At 41.6% G+C, this 22,250-nt stretch overlaps 1 protein-coding gene across 3 annotated transcripts in view; it reads right to left on the bottom strand.

Annotated features, from left to right (window-relative positions):
* Positions 1 to 22,250, bottom strand: part of CTNNA3 (catenin alpha 3) — a 414,675-nt gene that overhangs the window by 63,883 nt on the left and 328,542 nt on the right. For all 3 annotated transcript variants that reach the window (XM_041490074.1, XM_041490075.1, XM_041490073.1), the window contains exon 13: positions 16,534 to 16,685. In XM_041490074.1, coding sequence (XP_041346008.1) covers positions 16,534 to 16,685 — 152 coding nt within the window. The remainder of the gene's footprint in view (positions 1 to 16,533; positions 16,686 to 22,250) is intronic.

Here is a 22,250-nt window from a genome sequence, read left to right as displayed (position 1 = left end):
CTTGTTACTAACAGAGAAAACTCTGCAAAAATTTTTTTTAGATATTAAAGCTGAATTCCTGTTAAGATCAGTGAAAATATAAACTTTGGTGAAAACAATGAATTTAATTATGAGAATAAGTGGGCACTTTTGACACTGAAAGATGAAACTATTTTCAATAATAAAAGATGTTACAGGATAAAGAGTACATGTTTTAAAACTAAGCAATGCTGTGAACCCGCTGTATGGGGCACAAGTTGCCATGTTGTTACTGATGCTTGGAGGTTTTGTTTGCTTGTTTCACAAGTCATCTTAGAACATTCTACTCCAGGAGATTAAGACCAAAAAAGTTAAAATTAATCACCACTAGAGACAGTAAGGCAGATCAGCAGCCTGACTCCATGTGACAACTCCTGTGCTTCCAGGTCTCACTGGGCATACATTAGGATAACAGTCTTCTCAACAACCAGCCAGGAGACAGGGAAGAGCTGAGCTGAGGAGCATAACTGAAAAGTTTAAAGTGGAAATTCTGAGTACTTCCCTCTGAAAATCCTTTTAAAGAAAAAGTGTGAAGTTGGCACATCTAAGTAAATTGGCACAGAGAGTTTTAGCACCTGTTTTCTATCCTAAGCTACATTTTTTGTGCAGGGAATGTGCATTTCAGCCCTGTTTTCATTGCTTCCTCTTTCCTTTCCCCAACAGTATGTATGCCACTCCCACATAATGCCTACAGCAATTCAAAGAGAGATTTACTCCAGGAAATACTGACCTAGTTATGCTGCACAAAAGCTCTGAACACATCTTTAACTCTAAAAAGTTGGGGGAAACTTGACAGCTGCCTGAAAATCCCATCTAATAATGGTATCATAGCCAAAAGGGTCCAAAGGTAGAAGTAGGGTAAGATTTACAAACTGTGGTGGCTAACAGCTCACCTGGAGGCCTCACAGTTATAAATAATCCTAATTATAATTCTATAACTAATTACATATGTAGTAATTATATAACTCAGCCACTCTGGGCCATTGGGGAGCCAGTCTAGGCTGTTGGGGACACAGCCAGCTATCGACCAGTTGGCCAGGTGGCAACTGCTTCAGCCCATCAGCAGTGACCCCAAACCCAGGGGCCCCCAGAGCTGTGTCAGCAGTGACCCCAAACCCAGGGGCCCCCAGAGCTGTGTCAGCAGTGACCCCAAACCCAGGGGCCCCCAGAGCTGTGTCAGCAGTGACCCCAAACCCAGGGGTTCCCAGAGCTGTGTCAGCAGTGACCCCAAGCCCAGGGGCTCCCAGAGCTGTGTCAGCAGTGACCCCAAGCCCAGGGGCTCCCAGAGCTGTGTCAGCAGTGACCCCAAACCCCGTGGACCCCCAGAGCTGTGTCAGCAGTGACCCCAAACCCAGGGGTTCCCAGAGCTGTGTCAGCAGTGACCCCAAGCCCAGGGGCTCCCAGAGCTGTGTCAGCAGTGACCCCAAGCCCCTGCACCCCCAGAGCTGTGTGAGCAGTGCCCCCACGCCCCTGGACCCCCAGAGCTCTGTCAGCAGTGACCCCAAGCCCCTGGGCCCCCAGAGTTGTGTCAGCAGTGACCCCAAACCCCGTGTACCCCCAGAGCTGTGTCAGCAGTGACCCCAAGCCCAGGGGCCCCCAGAGCTGTGTCAGGAGAGCAGCACTCCGTGGAAGCTGCTGCTGCTGTGTGACTCTCGCTGTGTTCTGCCGCAGGCCCGTCTCTAACTGCAGCAGGTGCCAGCTTTACACAACCTACAGCACGACCAGAGAGGAAGCTCAGCTTTCAGGGCTGCAAACCCTTCACCAGGTTACCTGAGGACTCACCTAGGAACCTGGAAGCTTCTTTACTTTTTTCCAGTTATTTTATTTCAAGGAAGCACTTTTTTTTCGTATAACTTTTAAAGAAGAATTTCAAATCCCTAAGAACAAAATATGATCAAACATAGGTATTACAATCACACAACTCTGCTGTAGCCCAAGCCCCTGCCTTGATTCCACAAGAACCATGACAACTGATACACAGCAAATCACAGCCTTTGCTTATGTTTATTAAGTAGGAAAAATCACCATATGGCTTAGAAGCTTCTATTTTAAACTCAGAAGACTAATAATTAACAAGAATAGAACAGTAGGCTTTAATACAAGTGATTCGTTCTTCAGCTACCTAAAACATATTCCCCATTTCCTCTGCTGCGTTGACATACATTTGCTCCATCTAGTGGGAAGCTAATTAAGACATTTCATTTATAATGGAAATACTTGCTAAGCTGTTTAAAAATGGATCGTGAAAAATGAATTAAACCATTGTTCTTTTGCTAGTAATCTTCATAAAGCAAATTATATATGGCTTTATATATAAGCAGTTCATAACCGTGTTTGAAACAGATTCCTAAACATCACCTCAACCTTTGAAAATGAGAAGAAATTAGACCTTGCTTTCTCTCTCTCAACTGCATGTATTAAACAAAAACATCTTTACTGTCAGCCTGGCTAACCTCAAAGGCAGCCAGAGAGGCGCTCTGCATTTTACCTCTGCGAAAATTCATAATGGCTCCCACTTTTAATAAAGGCCAGAGGAACAAACTGGCCAAGTACAGGCTGCTCACCCTCCCATCAGTCCCTGGAGTGTCATGGCCTGCCTGTCACTGAGGAAGGCTCTTCACACCATCTCTCCAAGCTGGGCCATTGGCCTTTGGCTGTGGGGCTCAGAGGGCAGTGCCTGCCGGGCTGTGCCAGGCTGGGAACCAGAGGAGCATCCCAGGAGTGTGTCTGAAGGCAGGGCTGCAGGACATCCCGCGGCCCTGGGAGCTGCTGGAGCACACACCCAGCACGTGGCAGCAGGCAGGCACCTGCAGCGGGCCCAGCAGCAGGGCTGCCATCCAGCTGGACTGATGCACTCTGCAGGAACGGGCTGACAGCAATCTTCTGAAACTCACCGAGGGAAAATGCAAATACTGGCACCTAGACAGGCAGAAGCTACAAATAGAACAAGCTGGGGCTGCCTGACTTTGGAGCAGACCAGCTGAAAAGGACCTTGGGCTCTTGGCACAAAGAACATTGGGAAGGAGCCAACAGTGTTCCTTGGCAGCAACACAGAGCATCCTGGGATGGAGTGAGGTGTGGCAAGATAAATCCACTTCTGAGAACCAGAGCTGAAATTATACTTTAAAACCACATAATAGAGTCTGCCTTCCTACAAAATCTCCCTTCCTCTCCAGGAGCCTCCAATTTTTGTGGAGGAGAGTATATCCCAAAGCCAAAACAAAACCATTGTTTCCAGGCAGATGAAATGCAAGAAAGAAACTGCTTTTGGAATACATCAATATATTAAAGGTTAAAAAGTACAGTGAATATCTCATTTTGGCTCTGTTAAAAACATTTCAGGGCTCAGAAGGAACAAGAAACAAGAGACAAAAAAAGATAATTCAGAAATCCACAAGAAATGTAGGTTTATCAGATGAATAAAGCCTGAGCAATGGTGGCCCCCTCAGCAAATATTTCTAACATGCCAGATCAATCTGTTTCTGTTACATGAATTATGCTAAATGATCACACTAAAAAAATTCCCTTGGATAGATTAATATATTCCTCAGCAAAAGGTTGCCAAAGATAAGTGCATTTCTCAAACTGGAATAGATGAAATTATTAACTACAACCTCAGTATCTGCTCAAGCCTCTTCAGTCTCAAGCGACCCTCTGTACTATCTGAGCTCAAGTAAAACAGATCATCTTTAGAAAAGCCACACAGAGTAAGTCTGTCCATCACAAACCCATGCCCCATGGAGAAATGCACACTGTAATGCACACTCTGCTTCTCAAAGTACAGGTGTCACTGCTGTCATCCTTCCCACACATTCCCACCCAGAACCTGACAATTGTTAAGCACAAATTTCTAGTTTAGAAGCTATTCCTCCCAGACACTCAGACAATGGAAATAAAACCACCCTAGCCATGAATCCTGTATCCATCATTTTCATTCCTGCTTTTAATTATCAAGAGGCTTCAGATGCTCAGCACACACATCCACCCACCCTCAGCCACTCAGTAACCAATAATGTTCAAGTGAATGATCAGTGCCAGCTGAGATGGAATTAAGGAACCCATTAAGGCCATCATTGTGCAAACCAGCCTTCATATGTCCCAAATCACTAATTTCATTCTGCTTTGGGAGGCTGAGAGCCTTCATTACCAAGCAGACTCTCCAAGCAAAGCAGAATTAAGCACACATAACCCCCAACAGATGCCCCTCAAAGAACACTAGTTTGGGTCTAGCTTCTGAACATATTCTTTACATTATTTTCTTAGAATTTTTGTAGATGCTAAAATTCCTGTTTATATGTGAAATTAATTCTTCCATCTGGGAAGGTTTTGTGAACAAGCTCTGAAAAGTAGTACAGAATCTTCCCCTGTCAGACATCAAATGAGAAAGTTATTCAGATCAGTACTTTGCACATTTTTCACAATATGCAGCTTTGACAGCCTTTTCTGGCCAGTGAAACAGGAGAGACTCAACACAACTCTGTCATATGCCAACAGACTATAAACAGAGATAAAACTGGCATGAAGTCAAACACAAGAGCCTTAATATATATAAAAATTGACAAAAATCTTATGTATGGAATTTGGTTTTCTTCATGTCCACACTGAATCTTCCCCTTGTAGTCAGAGTTTATTCTGTTTCTATCCATTATGAATACGTAACACAGATTTTCTCCAGTCTCGTGCAACAACATTTTACATCAGTGAAAACAGCTATCCCATCTTCTCTCCCCTTTGGTTCTCTGTTCCCTGGTCTAATTAGGACTAACACATCTGGTGTTTTTTTCATAAGTCACAATTTCCAATGCTGTGGTCACTGTAGCTGCTAAATCAGAGTGCACTTTCTTAAACAACCAGGGAGTTTTGGAGGTTCTCACTGCTCATTTTGGGACACAAACCCCCACTTCTCTCATTTTTAACTATGGTACTTACAAAGCTGAATTACTGCAACCAACTGTAACTCAGTAAAACTTGCTTGGTTGCTTGGGCTGAAATCAGTCTTTCAGACATCTCCAGTATTATCTGACTTGAACAGTAAGTGAACAGCAAGAACTAATAAATCTAAACACAAATTAACTATAAGCAGCCTAAATTTAATCAGTAACTGGCACTGATAGAAATATTTTTATCCCATGGCAATAGATTTAAAAAAAATGTACAACAACAGAACAGAATATGGGTACTTTTTTTTAACACAAAGAGAAAAACACATGATACATACTTGCTAGAAAAGCACTAAGAATTACAGGGGAGCACAGGCTAAAGAAGATGCAGCAGCATCACACTCCTGATAACAAAGGCAACCAGGCTCCTGTAAGTATCTGCAGGCACAAAGACAGCAAACCTTAAGAAATATGTCCTCCCTTCAACTGAGACCTGAGCCTCCACTGCAGGTACTGTATCAAGTGCTGGGCACTGCACTTCCCAAAGGAAGGACACAGCTGGAGAGCAGGATCCAACAAGCACCAGCATGACATGAAAAACAACCAAAACAAACCCAAACTTTAAGTGCACAGGAAAGAAGCAGGAGGTTATCCATCCCTGATGGACATGAAGTGCTTTAAGATGCCATAAGGAGATGTATGGAGTGGATTTAAGGATGAACTTTCTAAAGGGAATGGACTAGGACTGACTGCTTGAAGGCACCACCCAGCTGCCAGCTGTGGATATTTCTAAGAACAAGTCTGACAAACAAACACTGGGAATTATTTGAAGTTAATCCTGAGCTACACAGGAGACAGTATTGATAGAGTTAGTTCAGTATCTTTAGAGTACATATTTGATTGCTGCATTTATCTTAGGTCAGACAAAAATCAGAATTTATGCATTAGTTACCCTTTAGAAAGGTAAAAAGACTGGTACCCTGTGGGGAGGCCAGTTTTCAGGCTTTACAAAAGACAATTCTTACAGTACCTTAGCATGAGGCATGAGAAGAGAATCTGCATATAAACAACACAAGACAAACTGTAAGGTAAAAGGAGAGAAAACAGAAAAGAAATGAAAAAAGGAGTGGAAGGAAAAGAAATGAAGAGGATACAAAGAAGCACGACTGTGTGAGGCAGGACAATGCATAGCTATGCCTGTGATGCAGCACCACGGGTCCTCAAAGAATGCTATGCTACATCTTTGTGGTAAGCTATTTGTATGGGCTGCTAACAGTCCCTGACAGGAATTTCAATTATTCCTCTTACCTTCTCTTTGTGGAGGATGGCATTTTTTAGCAATTAATACTGCTCAACCTTTTTTCTTCCCCCGACAGTAGATAAATCTCAGAGCTCATCAACATACCCAAGAATAAACAAAAAAGCGGAAATGTATCACAGCCTAAACCCAAACTCTGCCAGGCAGAGGCTGCCTGCCAAAGCCCTGAGCTATCTGGCAATGCCACAGGCTGAGTAGGACTGAGCCATGCCATCTCTAAAAGAGCCAGGCTGCAGGTATAGTGCTTGCTGCTGAGCTTTCTGAAAGAGAAATCCAGGAGAAAAAGAAGCTTTTACTAATGAACTAAACACAACCTAAAATTTTATCTTAGTTTTACTCTACCAGGTGAGAAATCAGAGAATTTTAGAGGGAGGAAACAGTCCTGTGAGTTATAAATTCAGTATGTTCTACAAATGCATGGTGCAATTTAATATGCCACTTAATAACCCAAACATGGAAACAAGAACAACAATACAGCAGCAACGCTATCAGACAGGATGATTTTTTCATTCAGGAAAAAACAACTCCCCTTCTGCAGTTAGAGGACAACCAGGGTGAGTCACCTGATTTCTGACCTGTGAGTTTCCTATAAACTGGATGAGCAAATCAAGCAGCCCAGTCCAAGATGGAGGAAGCTGGAAGATGCAAGGTTTAAGGCTGTATTAACGGAATGGAACCACCAAGAAAAGCCTAAGTTTAGGCATACACGATTTCAGGCTTCACCTCTCTTGGGGACTATTTCAGCAAGAAGTGATAAACTGCAAACCCCAGCATTGGTAAATTAATTCACAATTTCCACTGACATTGCTGTGCTTAAAATCTGGGTAAGTTCTGCTTCTGGCTCCATTTACCAAGGTGACAAGCAGATTTTTTTTTTTGGTTGCCCTCTGAGCAACCAGACTGAGCTCCACACCCCCATGCATCCAGGACACTGGTGTGACCTCACATCACTTTAAGCACATAACCCAGGCACTTCAATGGCTTTGCCTTTGTTTGCTGCATTTACCATTCCATCACTAAAACATCAAACAATTATTCATGCCTGTTCTTCATTTGTTGAATGTTAATTAAGTCTCATGCTTGTTTCTTTATGCATTTGGAATGCAGCTTTCTCAAACCCACAGCATTCCAGGGTGTATCTTACACGGCCTCTCTGTGGGGCCAGCCAAGCTCCCAGCCATGGCATGCCCTGCTCAGGTGGGATGCCAGACTGGATTCTCACTAGAGCAGAAGGGTCCAGTCCCCACTCTGAGAAGACATCAGCAGCAAACACACACACAGCTGACATCTGCTGATCTGATTTCCTCCATGCACAAACCACACACTGATCACAAAGTAGGCAAAAGGCAGGCAGAGGTGTGATTAATACAATATACATAGGCAGAAGAAATATGGATGCCAGCCCCCCAGAGAGCTCTGACACCAATCACTGTGGCCAAGCCTGTGCCTGCTCTGCAAGACTACACAGTCAGCAGTGAGCTTCAGTGTCTGTACAACAATGAGGACAGGATGCCCCCCACGTGGGCTGGCCATGACCCAGCAGAGCAAACCCAGAATGGCAGCGAGGGACCAGGCTGCTGGGATGGCCCCCACAGCTGCTCGGGGGGCAGGGGCTGCCTGAGGCACGTGCCAGGTGACAAAGCCATTCTCAGGTACACACAGCTGTACCTGTGTGCACCCCCGGACTGCCACCCTCGCTCTGGATGCTTTCCAGCAGCTCTTTATCCCTGGCGTGGACATACTGCTGTATCCTGACATGGAATTGTGACTCCTGCTGTGGGTGGATTTAACACTGTAGCAGATTGCAGATTTCAAAGGCCCAATCACACTGGCCCATGTGATCATTTCTCATGTGCTATTTCATGCTGGACCATCTTCAGCAGGAAGGAAGGCTTCTGCTTTCCAAAAGAATTATGTTCAACTTGTTCAATAATCAGGTTTTCTTCTATTTTCTACAATTCTATGCAGACAGCACTCCTCTGCTGCAACACACTTCCCTTCAGTACTCATATACACTGATTTTGTTGATAATATAATGAAGGGACTCCTCTGTCTCTATTTTAAGAATAGGCTGTAAGTGCCAGGGTTTCTCAGGAAATTAGGCAGCATCAGTTTTGTAAACCTCTACAGAATCTTTTCAGATAAACAGGACTCACAGATACCATATTCAACTTGCCAGGCTCAGTGGAGGATTTTTTTTTTTTTTCAATTCTCTGAAGAATTTTTTTCCAAGTTTCTTTTTTTGTGAGTCAGTTTCCCTGTTATCACTATGTCTCCTCATGTCTACCTCCCTTCATCAACTGCATTCCAACCCTGAGCACAATTTCAAGAAAACAACCTGGTGCAATTCAAGTTGGCAAGCAATGGTAATTTCAAAAAATGGGAGGAAGCTGTCATTAAAAGCAGAGCCTGACCTCAAATATGCTCATGGAATGCTAAGGAATTCTAAGAACAGAAACCAAAAGAACTCAGAGAAGCAATAAAGAACCAATTAATCCCAAACCTTGTCCACTATCACACTCCTTTATCAGCAGGGACGTGCACGACAAGAGGACCAGATCAGACACTGCTACAGCAGCATCAAAGCACAGAATGACACAGACCCCAGCACTGCTACCCTACTCTTGTGCCTGCAGAACTCAGATCACAACCTAACACATATCATTCTCATTAAGTTTTGAAGCCCAGTGACAGTCTGAACACATCTGTGATGTACCTCGTTGCTTTTCTGCACCACACTAAGAAGATCCATCCTACCAGAGAAAAGGTCCCACAGTGATAATGGCAACTGAGAAATTTCAACTAAGCCATGGACCTTACAGATCACTGTGACCAGCAGTGAAGGGAAACACAGGCAGGCCCAGCCTGAGCAAGGAAGATCTCTGAGGCAGAACTGCACCAGCACTGACAGTGCTGGCTGCAGCACCACAGCTACAGCCTGAGCACTCTGTGCTCTGAGAGCTGCAGCCTCCATTCCCAGGCTTGCCTTGCTCCCTCTCCAGTGAGCCATGTGGTAGGAGGCATATTTTAATAGAGTATCTATTATTTGTAACACTTTTACTGTGCTTCCCAGTTTTGGTTCCAGCAATTCAGTCCTTCCCTTTTAACAGCATAATATTCATTCCATCTCTCTGGGAATAGAATTTATATTAGATAGTAAGGACGAAATGGCAAGGAAGGAACACATATCACTTTTTCTTGCTCTAAGGAAAAAAAAAAACCTCAGCAAAGATTTTAATGTTCCAGAAAAAAATACTGTTATGTGCTTAAGTTTCCAATGAGCCACTAAACCAGAGCTATCAAATAATTCTGGAAGCTTCTGTCTTTCTGAATGAGAAGGGTAATTCTGTGAACAATTAAAAGCATAATCATGTGTGACACTTGCAATGTAATTTAATCCCTAGACTGGGAAGAACTGACACTTAAAGTAGTATGTAAGTCAAAACTGTTTATGCCATCCATAAGCACATTGACTCCTGCATGTGACCCAGTAATCCCAGCACTAGGAGAATTCCATGGAAAGCCATGAAGCAATTTGCTGCTGAGGAGCTCTTATTTCACAGCCCTGCATGATGCCTACAGCTGTGTAGTCTGGGCAGAAGACAACAGAGATTTTCCAGGATGGATAACTCACATGGATCTTACAATGGATGCAGTATGCAGTGGACACTACCACCACTGTATCTGTATCAGCATTTCTGAAATAATTTCTTATTTCTGCCTGTGTGTACCCATAATGTTTTTATTTTTTTCTTTCTTTTCTTAAACAAAACACAACACAACATCCTTTCCATTAGCTGACACCTAAACTGGAAACCTAAGTCAGGCTAAAGAAAATTTCATTTTTAACTGAAAAAGATGGGCCATACATTCCTGTGCTGAATGTAAACAATGAGGCATAACCACAGCCAACAGAAAAGTATTACAGACTAGCAGCACCATGAAGTGTAGCAAGCAGCTTCCTTTTCTACCTAAGTTTAACACACTATTGCTTTATTTGACCCATCAATTCCCCATTACTGTTGTAATTCTAATAGATAAAATTAAAAAGCAAACAGTGAAGGCATGTCTTGAAAGGAGCCCTGGATAACACTGTGCTTCCACCAGCAGGTCCAGCTGATCTCCTGAGGTCCTTTCCCTGAGTGAGCCCTCTGTGCACACTTCTCTCCTTCTCCTCACTGAGAAGAGGGTGAGACAAGTGAAATATGTGACAGTGAAAAGTAAGGGTTCAAAAGATACTGCAGTATTTCTGCCTTAAAAAGAAGGCTCCATTAACCATAATATTTTGAAAAATTAAAAACCAAGTAGTATTAAAAAAATTTAAAGCAATGGGGGAAAAGCTAGTATGTGTTAACATACAGAAATGACAGGTTTGAACATGGCACTGCCCAAGCAGGGAGTTCCTGGTACTGCTCCAAATACCCACTCCCATTTATTCCTCTGTGAGTCACCAGGGGTGTGCATGTGAGCTGCTGCTTTGGAGAGGAAAAAATCTTCCCCACCACACCTGTACACAACACTAGCCTGACAACAGCAAGTGCTTTCTCACAAGCTTATTATAGCTGCAACTGGAGGGAGTCTGCTCCTCCAGCACATCCATAAAACAGCACAGGAGTTCTACATACTGTTCCTCAGAAGGAGGGCAGCTGCTTTTGGCATTCCTCTACCACTGGATGATTTCTCTGTACAGAAATAACAGAACACGTGGATGTGAAAGGACCATTTTGGAATGCACATAGGAAGATAAAGGGGACACTTATTTTTCTAGTCACTGTTCATTTGGTATGTAAAAAAGAACCCAGAATCTAAAATCAGCAATCTCCCTGCAAAGCCTGAGCAAATGACTGGAGCATGGGAATGAGGCAGCAGTCAGAAAGATGTACAAAGAACCAAGAAGTTAAGACCTTTTAATCTCAAAGTGCAGAAATGCAGAAGCACACAAAAGCAGGTAATTTCTCTTGTCTTTTGTTAACAACAACCAAAAAAAAAAAATCCACCATTTCCCAACTACCCTGTGGATGGACTGTACTTCTACTTTGTTTAAGCAAAGGGGACCTGAAGAATGGGGAGGAGGGAGAGCCACCCAACCCTGAGTGAAATAATATTTTATCTGTGCCCTGACTTCCATTCCTGTATCTGAGATGAGAAGGCCAAAGCATGTGCTTTTTTCCTCTTCTGTCTCTCTCCCCTCTACCTGAGATGTGAATACACTATCTGTTTTTAAAATCAATAAACAATCTTTATTTTTACTAACAATTGTTTTTCCCTTGTGGAAACACCTCAGCTTTTAAGAACAGGGGCTTGTTACAACTGGGGCAACTGGGGCAACTCCAACCTAAAGCTATTTCTTAGGGTAACATCCTGCCCACATGTTAAGACAAATGCATGCAACTTTCAAGGAAAAAACAAGAGGTGGGTATTATTAACAGATAACACTACTGAGCAGCTTTTTACTCTGTAAAGCAACAAAGTCAGCAACACTAGCACTATGAGAACCTGAAGTCATCTGATTTGCTGAAGATTTAAAGGCTCTAAACTAATGAAACTGAGATCATTGAGAGTTTGTTACATTGTACATAAACATGAAACAGAAACAAATCGATATGTATATCTGTTTGCCAGAAAAGAGGGATTTGCTTTGTTTACTTAGGAAGACAAACTCCCCTGGTATGAAATGTAGATTAGCATTTTTGAAAATGTCTGCATGTTAAACTGAAATGTATGCTGAGTGTGTCCCAAAACTGTTCAGCACAGAGCATTTTGGTAAGACATCTGCAAGGCAGAGTCACAATAATAATGACTGACTCTATGATGATAATACTGATTATAGCAAGTATTTGTACATTATGAGAAGGCTTCCCAGGTATACTGTAAAGAACATAGACAATTCATGCCTATTATTGCCTAAACTGGACAGGATCTAACCCACTTGGACTACAAAAGTAAAAACAGGCATAAAACCCTGCAGGTGCAGGATAATTCTGTCATTAGTAAAAGCCATGGTAGAAAATAAACTAGACACTCACTAACTGGCTGAAAGGTTTTCACCACTTGCTACCTTCCTGTCCTGGAGGTCCATGCTCTAAAAATTCCTGTAACTCTGCTGGGTGTAAGATAATGAATTCTGCTGTGATGTCTCTTACTGAGAGAAATCGAGTGTACTGAAAAACTCAAGTTCTGTTAAGGATGAATTCTCACATTTCTTTAAAACAGAATGAAAAACCATGCCAGATTTGCAACTAACAAAAGAAGTTAAAAACTGAACTCATCCAAGGGTATTCTGACAAAGTCAAAACATATGAAAAAGCATTCATGCTGTAGACTCTTGAATGTGTACCTAAACTGAGTTTGATTTTCCAAAGGAAATTAAAACACACATTAAAAGACTGTTGGCTAAAGAAACAGGAATATTAGGAAATGATTGGAGGGGCAGGGAGGATCCAGTTGAAATAAAAGTATCTAGGTAAGACAGAAAAGAAAAACGAATGCTTTGCTTCAGTCTTCAGGGGAGCTGGGGGATGGATATCCCATACATCATGGTGTAGGGAAATCAAGGAACAGCATGCAAAACAAACTCAAAAAGCCTAACACCATAAACTCTTGAGGGAGCCATGCCAGAATTCTGAGAGAAACAGCACAGAGAATACCTATTCAGCAGAAAGGATTTTTAATAAATGCTTTAATGTGCTAAGAACAGCAATTTCAATACACACTCTCCACTTCTCACAAAATTAGAGAACTTGGGTTCCTCAGTCACTGCTTCCATGAACATAAGAATAGTAAAAGCATCTTGCATAGAGGATATGAACCCTTTGCCTTCTTCTTTGTCTCTGTAAAACCTGAACAGCTGCTCACTTGTTTTTCCTCCAAGAAGAACAAAGACTTCTGTGAAATTTTGAATTTGTGACTTTGTTTCCGCTGTTCTTGGTATAATTGTTAGGATGACTATTAGTGCTCTAGTTACCATCAGTTATTATTCTTTTGAAGTCATTCCTTTCCACTGAGTTTATACCCTAATGGCATATTGGTAGCTGTTATTTCAATCCAGCTGTCTCTTATTTTTCAACTAAAACCACCTTCATACAGAAGTTTTTCTAAAAGTTCTACCATTAATCTTAACATTCTGCAGCATTTAATGTGTATTGTCTCAAAACCCACTAACCTGTTTCCTTTTACTTTTCTACATATTTCACATAGCAGAATTGCCTTTAATTGTACTATTGAATCTAATCTATTTCTGTAACATAAATATCCTGATTAAAATGTTATCCAGATAATGTACAAATGCTCCTGTGCAAGATCAAGCCCACAAAAATCTCTAAAACACAACAAAAATGAGATCCTTAGAGCAAAAAAATGACTGAGAACTGTGCATACACCCTGGATCAACCACCTAGTTATTTCACATCGACAGCTGCCACTGCATCAAGCACTTCTTGCAAGTGAACAATGAAAAGCATCTTAAGGGGAGCAGCACCCTGATGCTCCAGAGGCATTTCTATTACAGCTCAGCAGTACAACACACTACGTAGCTGCTCTCAAGTGTTGCCTCATACCTTGCAGGACTGCAATGAATGTTTTACATGTCTTTAGTTAAGCTTGGACATTGAAATGCATAGCTGGTAATTTCAATTAACAATAGCATTGGGCAGCATTTTACAGTTAAGAACTCTATTTTTAAAAACATTCTTTCTGTGTAATTATATGTTTGAAATGCTTCCTGAGAAACTGATCTGGAGAATTTCTGCTTTTGCTGCCATGTTGAAAAATCACCCCTTGTGAATGAGTAGCCTCATCCATTTACATTTCCCAATTATTTTTGATCACCGAGTTCTCGCCCCGATTCAGCCTGGCAATCAATTCCCTGTAAGCAGCGAGGTGCCGTTCTCTGGCACCAGCAGCACGCTGGCCACACAACATTTCATTTCCTCATTTTGGCTGCTACGCTAACAGGGCACGTCTGAGTAACCACCAGATCTACTAAAGCTTCTTCCAGGGAACTGGCATTGTCTGGAACGTGTCTAACTAGGAATGCAAACACATCCTGACTCAGAGAATGAACGCCAGGCTTTTCTCAGCACTCTCTGTGCTGGCAGTCTCTATCTCTAATGGATGCTGGAGTAGCTGACTAACATTTCACCAAACCTCAAAAAACATTCCCATGGCTGTAGCTGAACAATGGTATTCATTAAGGAGAAAGCTCACGTCCTTTCTAACAATTTTTAACTCTCCTGAGCTCTCATCAGGACTTGCAAAGCCGCAGTGGAAGATGGCCCTGACAGAATCCATTCTGTGACTACTGTCCCCTCGGGTACTGGGCAGTGCTCACGATGTCATGGGTGCACAGCACACTGGGCACGTCCTGGGCCTCGGCCCTGTTGCAGCCTCTTCACATCTGAGGCTTTTCCCCTCATATTACCTTTCTGAGTGACTGTCCACATACACACACCCCTACAGAGCACTCGAAGGAAATACAGTGTCTGCCTCCTCAGAGAAACTGACTGAAGCCATGTTACACTCCTCAGTGCACTTCTCAATTCCCCTGCAAGGCAAAACTCCAGAAGGAAATACACAGTCATGATCATGGAATTCAAGCCTAAGATGACTGGACATAAAGAAGACTCTTATCTCACTGGGAAACAGAAACAAATTTGTAATCTTAGAAGATCCAAGAGCCTCTGAGTCACTGAGAGAGGGATGAGAAGCACAGGCATTAAATGAAGCTTATCTAGAAAAAAATGAGAAGTCCTAATGCAAAGTTTTTAGCCTGTGCTCACTGACACAGGAACTGATCTGAAGAACTAATGAAGCATCACCCACAATTTGGTTTGTTTGGTTTGGACCTCCATGCAGCTCACAAACTCTTACTGCTACGGGACACACACTGGATGTTTCAGGGTCTGTCTCTAGTATACAAAGAGCTTCCTAACTCACAACTGCAGTAAGGATGATGCATTGTAATCGTTTTGCACGTTTGAATTCCTACTTTACCTTACACACTACAACATGTTAAGACTAGTGTTCCTCACCTTAGAATGGCTTTGGTTGGAAGGGACCTTTAAAGGCCACCTAGTCCAACACCCCTGCAATGAGCAGGTCAGTTTGCTCAGAGCCCCCTGCAGCCCAGCCTGGAATGCTTCCAGGGATGGGCCTCTACTGCCTCACTGGGCAACCTGTGCCAGTGTTTCACTGGCACTCACAATGCAGTGAGTTTCTTCCTTTTATCAGCTAAATCTCTCCTCTTTCATTTAAAATCATTACCCCTTGCCCTATCACAACAGGTCCTACTAGAAAGTCTGTTCTCGTCTTATTTATAAGCCCCTGTAAGTACCCAAGGGCTGCAGTACGGCCTCCACAGAGACTTCTCCAGCCCAAACAGCCCCAGCTGTTCCTCGTGGGAGAGGTGCTCCATCCCTCCCATCACTTCTGTGCCTCCTCTGGACCCACTCCAACATTCCCTGTCCTTCCTGTGCTGGGAGCCCAGAGCTGGAGGAGCTCTGCAGGAGAGGTCTCACCGAAATGGAGTAGAGCAGCACACCCACCTCCCATGACCTGCAGGTCAGGCTGGGCTGTGATGGGTTTTATTCACAAGAAAAGGAATCTGCTTCTTACTATGTTCTCAACTGCAAAGTCAGTGCAGAAGACAAACTTTGTTTGAAAAATCTATCTATATTGTTATTAATGCTTAATCTTATTTTAAAATGAAATTGCTGAACATACAGACACTGCAGCTCAGTTGTTTACCATTCTTTATGAAGATATTTAGGGGAAAGTCTGCATCTGACAAAATTCTGGCTTGAATTTTAAAACAAGCTGCTCTGATTCAGTTTCTGAACCTAAGGAAAACCACAAGCTTAAGTGCAGTGATTGTAATTGTGTAGCACAAAGAAATCAGGCTGAGTCTTCTAGTGCAAGGCTGAAAGAAGTTGATATGGGAACACCAGAATTACCTGGAAATACTCTCTCTCCTACATCCCACAGGTTAAAGCTGAAGAACTACTACAAGATTTGGTTTTGTAGCTGCAAGTTAGTAATTAATAAAGTGAATGAAGGTCTTTACCAACCAAACAAAACTACATATTTTTAAAGAAGTAAAGACATTTTTGTGCAACATTCTGATGTGGTACTCAATGCAGTTCTAGACTTCTGGACTTACAATCACACATTTCACTGTAACCCAAATTTCCCAGGCCAGTTCAACCTGGATATGAGCTTGGGGACATTTATCACACACAAAGTTCTGAATGCTCCCAAAAATGCCCTGACATCCTGACTCATCTCAGGCATCAGTATGAAAAGAACAAACTCCAAACTTACCCGAATCATCATGACAGAGCACCTGATGTTGTGAATCGTATCATACACCTTCTTGGAAATGTCAACAAACTGGTTGTCATCAAACAGATGCATTGTGTTCTTGCCTAAGCTCTCCAATGCAATATTTACTTGACTAATAAACTCTGGAATCACTGTTAAAAAGAAAAATAAAACAAAATTCAGTGAGCAGAAAAGAACACTTTTTTTTTTTCTTTTTGGCAAAATGCCTGACATTGATAAAAACTTTATTTTCTGAAAAGCATTACAGTAATAGTGCAATTACTTTTAAGTAAGAATACATTTTTAGTTTTTATCACACTTATAATAAAATGCCCACAGTAAGCACATAAGCTGTGGGTGGTTGTACAGTACTACAAAGAAGAAAGAAATTTTAAAAGGTGAGGTGGGGAAGCAGATGTGAAAATTTGTTGGTCATTTCAATAGCTATTTTACCCAAATAATCAGGATGAACAACCTGGTTTAAACTTGGAACCACTGCTGAACAGACTTCTACTATTTCCCAATCTGCTTTCAGTCTGAATGGAGATGTAACCAGCAGAAGATTGATGCTTATTCTCCAAATGAGGAGGTCCCACAACTGTAACCCAAATTTACCAGGGCAATGTATCTTGTTTGATTGAATCAAACAAACTGTGCATTTTGAGTCAGTTTGATTTTAACCTGTGCTTTACTCAGAATGGCCTGGGCATTTTCTTCTGATGCCCCAGGGCCCTACTCTGCACAGTGACCTGGCAGCACTGTATCTCTCTCACACCAATCTGAAGTAAAGGAAGCCTAGCACAGAATATGGAAGGAATGCAGATGGAAAATCAATCACACACACAGAAGGACCTCAAAAAAGCCCAGACCAATTAATTTCCTGTCACTTGGAGTCTGAGGACATAGAAGAAACAAATGCAAAAGGATAAAACTCAACTTGTGTAATATTCAATATGAATAACAAACCTCATGGTACTAAAGCTCTCTCTGGCAATGTGTTGCTTCCAAACACTAATATTGTTTGTGTTCCACCCTCTACTCCACAATTCCACACTGTGCAATTCCCAAATTCCTAACACATGAAAGCACTACTACTACTACTAATACAATTAATGTGGAACATTCCAGGCAAATCTTGAAGTATATAATAAATCTGTAGGCAGACAAAGCTTCAGCTGAAGACAACCAGATTTCTGAATTAGAAAACCTGGCAACTTAATACTTTAGGAAAGTATTAAGTAGGAAAGTATAAAGTAGGAAAGGTGCCCCAATAATGCCTTCCTCCCTAACTTTGATTAGGAGACCCACATAGCCCTTGGAGACAGTTAAATTAATTCTCCAATTACAGTAACTTCACTGTCTTTGAGCTAACAACTGGTTGCCACTTAATTTGAAAAACAAGGTATTTAAAATAAGTGCTACCCTCTTCAGAATATCACTGGAATTGTATCACCTTTAAAAAGGTCAGTGGAAAGATTTATAATAGTACAGAAAAAATACAAGGTACATTTTTCATTTGCAACCACATAAAATAATTAAGGAGAACAAGTGCCTATTTATTGCTTAATAAAAAAAAAAACAAAGTACCACCACTGAGTGAGAACTTTTCATCATTTTGTAATGGTTTTCTTTTTTGTTAAACAAAGACTTTGGCCGGTAGACTATCAAAATAATTCCAAGTGGAGCAACCCAGGCTGCACTTGACTACAGAACCACCACCTCAGGGCCCTCCTCTAGCAGCATTTCAGATGGGGCTTTGCAGCAACAGTACTTTTACACAGACAATTAAAACACAAGACTGCAGTTCTAAAACATGTACACACCAATGTGCTAATGAAGTGTGAAAATACACTTGGGCTATCAAACAGGCCTTATTTCCTGGTCATTTTCCCTGTAAGTGATAGGCTAACTCCCTCAAATCCAAGACTACTGGGATTTATTTCAGTTTTGAGCTCCCCCCCAATGGCAAAAAAAAAAAAAAAAAAAGCAAATGGACATCCAGAATACTTCATAGACCTCAAATAGGCAACTCTCTGAAATACTGCATTAGGTGGATTGAATTACACCAATAATGTGCATTTTCCTATTCTTGGCTTTATTTTTCTAGCCAGCCTATAGTAGAGAAGTGGATGCAACTGAGAACAGGTGGAAATTATTCGTTTTTTCAGTCTTTCAAAAGAAAAATCAAACAAGTAAAATTAAAAATATCAAGTGTTAGACAGCTGAGAAGTACTAAATTTTTATGGGGATTTGTTTGTTTTATTTGTACGTTTTATTTCTGCTTTCTTTGTGTTCCATTTTGTTCCTCCTGCAACAAAAATTAAAAGCAAATTTCAATATGGGCATCTGTAATTCTGCCTTCCCTGAGGGGGAAGGTGCAGAAAGGAGGTTGTTTGGAAAATACCAATATGTTCATAAGCATAATGTTCAAAGTCCCGAAAGCAATTAAAGATTTCACACTATCAAAAACACATTACTGAAATTAACGTAATTTGCTTTAAAATTCATCAAGTGTTTCCTAATTCCTCTGGTTTTTTTTTAAATAATACATTTCATCTTTCCTTGTAAGCGTGTCTTCTTAGTCCTCTAATGTTTTTGCTTGATTTTGTAATCTTCAATCAAAACCACCTAATGAACCAGTCTGTAGTTTAATAGCTGTCAGGGCCCAGCTCTTCACACAGAAAACTAAACTTCAGTAACCCCTTTATTTCCATTAGCAACTCAGTGCCTGTTATATTTAACAGTAAAATGATCAGGAAAACAGATATTCAGCTTTGCAGAAGGCCACTGCCAACAGCTGAGAGCACTGTGCTGGTACCTTTTAATTCAGCTGTGTTAAGTGATTACCAGCCACCACCAAAGCAGCTTACAGTGAAAAACCAACAGGCTGCAAAGCCAAACTGTCCACACGTGTCCAACACTCACCTAAAGAGTGCCTTAACAAAACAAACACACCTGACCAGACACCAACAGTCACCACCTCTTAAAAATGACCAGAAAAAAATTTACTTCTATTTTTTAATTCAAAATCAGGGGAAAAAGGGAAGAAACTAGCAAACCCACAATTTATCTCAAGAAAAAGCATTTGTGGTAAATAACCGAAGTTTCCCTTCAGAGTTTATCCGTATGTACAAAGACTCGGAGCAACTCAGGCAGTGGTGCCAGCAGAGTGGGAAAAGGCTGGAGAGCTCCCACTGGAACAAAGACTGCAGAACTGCTCCTTCAAAGGCAGCTTTGAAATGGAAGTGAGAGCACAGGCAGCAACTGAAGCTCTCTGTGGCACAGCTTCAGAGCCCAGCTACACACACTGCAACCCAGCCACAACTTTGGCTTAACTCCAGTGGCCTTTCAACATAGGAGACTGCTCTCTTGGGGGTTCAGCCACCTGCAGACATCTTCTGTGCCCAAACAAAAGCCATTAAAAAAAGATCATTTAAAAAAATAAATTTGGGCAAGCTGGAGTGAAAAAATGGTTCTCCTTCTGAAGGTAAGGAAATCAGGGTAAGTTACTAGTCATGAATTAGGACTCTGAGAGGAGGGAAACTTGCAAAAACCTACCTGAAGTACAGTCAAGTAAGGCCTAAAAAGCTGCTGGATGAATTTAATATGAAACTAGTATGATAGCAGAGCACTGAAATAAAGCAGATGTGCAGGCAGGCAAGCTGAAAGAGGTGTGTGCAAGCCAGCCCTCTGCCAGGGCACAGGTGGTGGCAGCATCAGAGGTGACTTGACACAAGAGCCGTGTACCCCAAGTACTTCATTATTCCCCCATAACCTGATCACCTAGCATGAAAGTCAGTGTGATGGGCGTGTACAGGTTGCTTACAGAGGATTTAAGCAGCTTTCCAGTTGCAAAAATTCAGAGGAAGTAAAGAAAAGTATGGCTGTAAAGATTAAAAACACAGCCACCTGTTAAATGCAAGGTAATACTAGAGAAAGGTAAGAAATCTAGTTAACAGCGACACAGCCTTTATTCAGTACTTCTTTATGTAATTACACTCTTTGGGATCAAATAATAGTTTGCACTTCCTGTGATTAAAAAATAAGCATTTGTAAATTTCTTCTTGAAAGGTAACTAGGAATTTCAGATGGTAAGAACACTGCCTATTCCAGTAAGCCAATTTTACTGCTTATGTCGTCTCCTATGCCACTGCAATCCAGAAGGGTATATAAAGAATTAAAAAATAAAACCCATCTAAGCTGAGACAACTGTACTGGCTAAGGGATACCATGTGAAATGAAAGGGATCTACTGGCAGCAGCCTGAGTCACAGCACCCAACATGCAATTCAGCGACTGATGGAGATAGCTTCATTAGAGGTGTTCAAAATACATTGAAATAATAATGGAATTAGTGCAAAAAGAAGAGTACTGTGCACTCACTGCAAAAAGTTGAGCTAAATAACACAAGCAGGTTTTGAAACTCCAACCATTTGTGACTCTTAAAAATCCACATAATGCAATCCTAACATGAAGATGAAGCTGCTTCTGAAGCTAATTTCACTATGGTACAGACCCTTAATTGAAGCCTCTATTTCTGTGATACCATGTTAAATTGGTAACTTTTTACTATGCCACTATATCCAATGGCTTTCTAAGAGATACATTTACATATATCTACATATATATGAATATGAATGAAGCAGAAGAGCTTTGTGACTATAGGTATTTGATATACCTCTTATATTAGCATTCATTTTATTTGGTAGGAAGCTTACAGGTTTTATGCAGGAAAAGATATTAACTATTTGTGGAACTTCCAACACCTGAAAGAACTGATATTCATTCCTCTGGTAGTTTCAATCCTAGGCCAGTGTATGAGAGGCATGACCTCAGAATCCCCCACTATCCCCTCCTTGACTATTTAGAGCGTAAAGATCTATAAATTATCCTAATGGAATCTGGTATTTCATGCCAAAGTTTCTGCGTAGTAACAGTGTAATACAACATGAAGTAGCCCAGGCAGAGGTCTGATGCACATAAAAAGTTTCCTAACAAAAGCAAGCTGTAATCAGTATCTGCTTCTGTAACTCAGACCTGTGCCAGCTGCAGCTGTGCACTTTGCAGCTTGCAAAGCTGGCAGACTGCTGGCAGACCCACAAGCACACAGCTGAGCACGTACATACATGTATCTGTAAGGATATCATTACCTAGCTATATACAAAAGGACATCATGAATATTTTTTATGCATATGTTTACAGACATATTTATACAGAAACTATGCTGAACACAACAGCAGTTTTGTGGTAGTAGATCTTCACAGCTAACAAGGGGAAGATTTTTAGGAGTTAACTGTCCTGAATGTGAGAAAATGTTGATAGCAAGTGAGACCTAATTATTGGCAGTGTGTGTAATTAATGAGTAACAATCCAGTAAATTGCTGCTTTTAATTTTGAAATGGCCCTAATTTATTCCTCCCCTAAACACACCCAAGACACTGATTCAGTTCCTACCTGGAACACAGAGTTGTTTTGCTTTGCACCAGGACAGTTCAGATGTACACATCAGTCCCTGCTCTCTGCAACAGACAGGCACAGGGGATTGCTTGGGACTTAGAAATCCCTGGACCACAGCCTGCAAAGGCATGGAGCACTTGGGAATTAAAGCAGTGCCCTGCATCTGAACATCACAGCTCGAGGCTTCAGTGGGATCCCTCTCAGCAATCTTCAAAGGGTTTCTTTGTGGGCATGCTTTGGATGGAGCACATGAGTTTCCCT

The sequence above is a fragment of the Pyrgilauda ruficollis genome, unplaced genomic scaffold (assembly GCF_017590135.1).
Source record: "Pyrgilauda ruficollis isolate IOZ18807 unplaced genomic scaffold, ASM1759013v1 scaffold98, whole genome shotgun sequence".
Lineage (NCBI taxonomy): Eukaryota > Metazoa > Chordata > Aves > Passeriformes > Passeridae > Pyrgilauda > Pyrgilauda ruficollis.
Note: the sequence above shows the minus strand (reverse complement) of the source record. Positions and strands in the feature narration are given on the sequence as shown.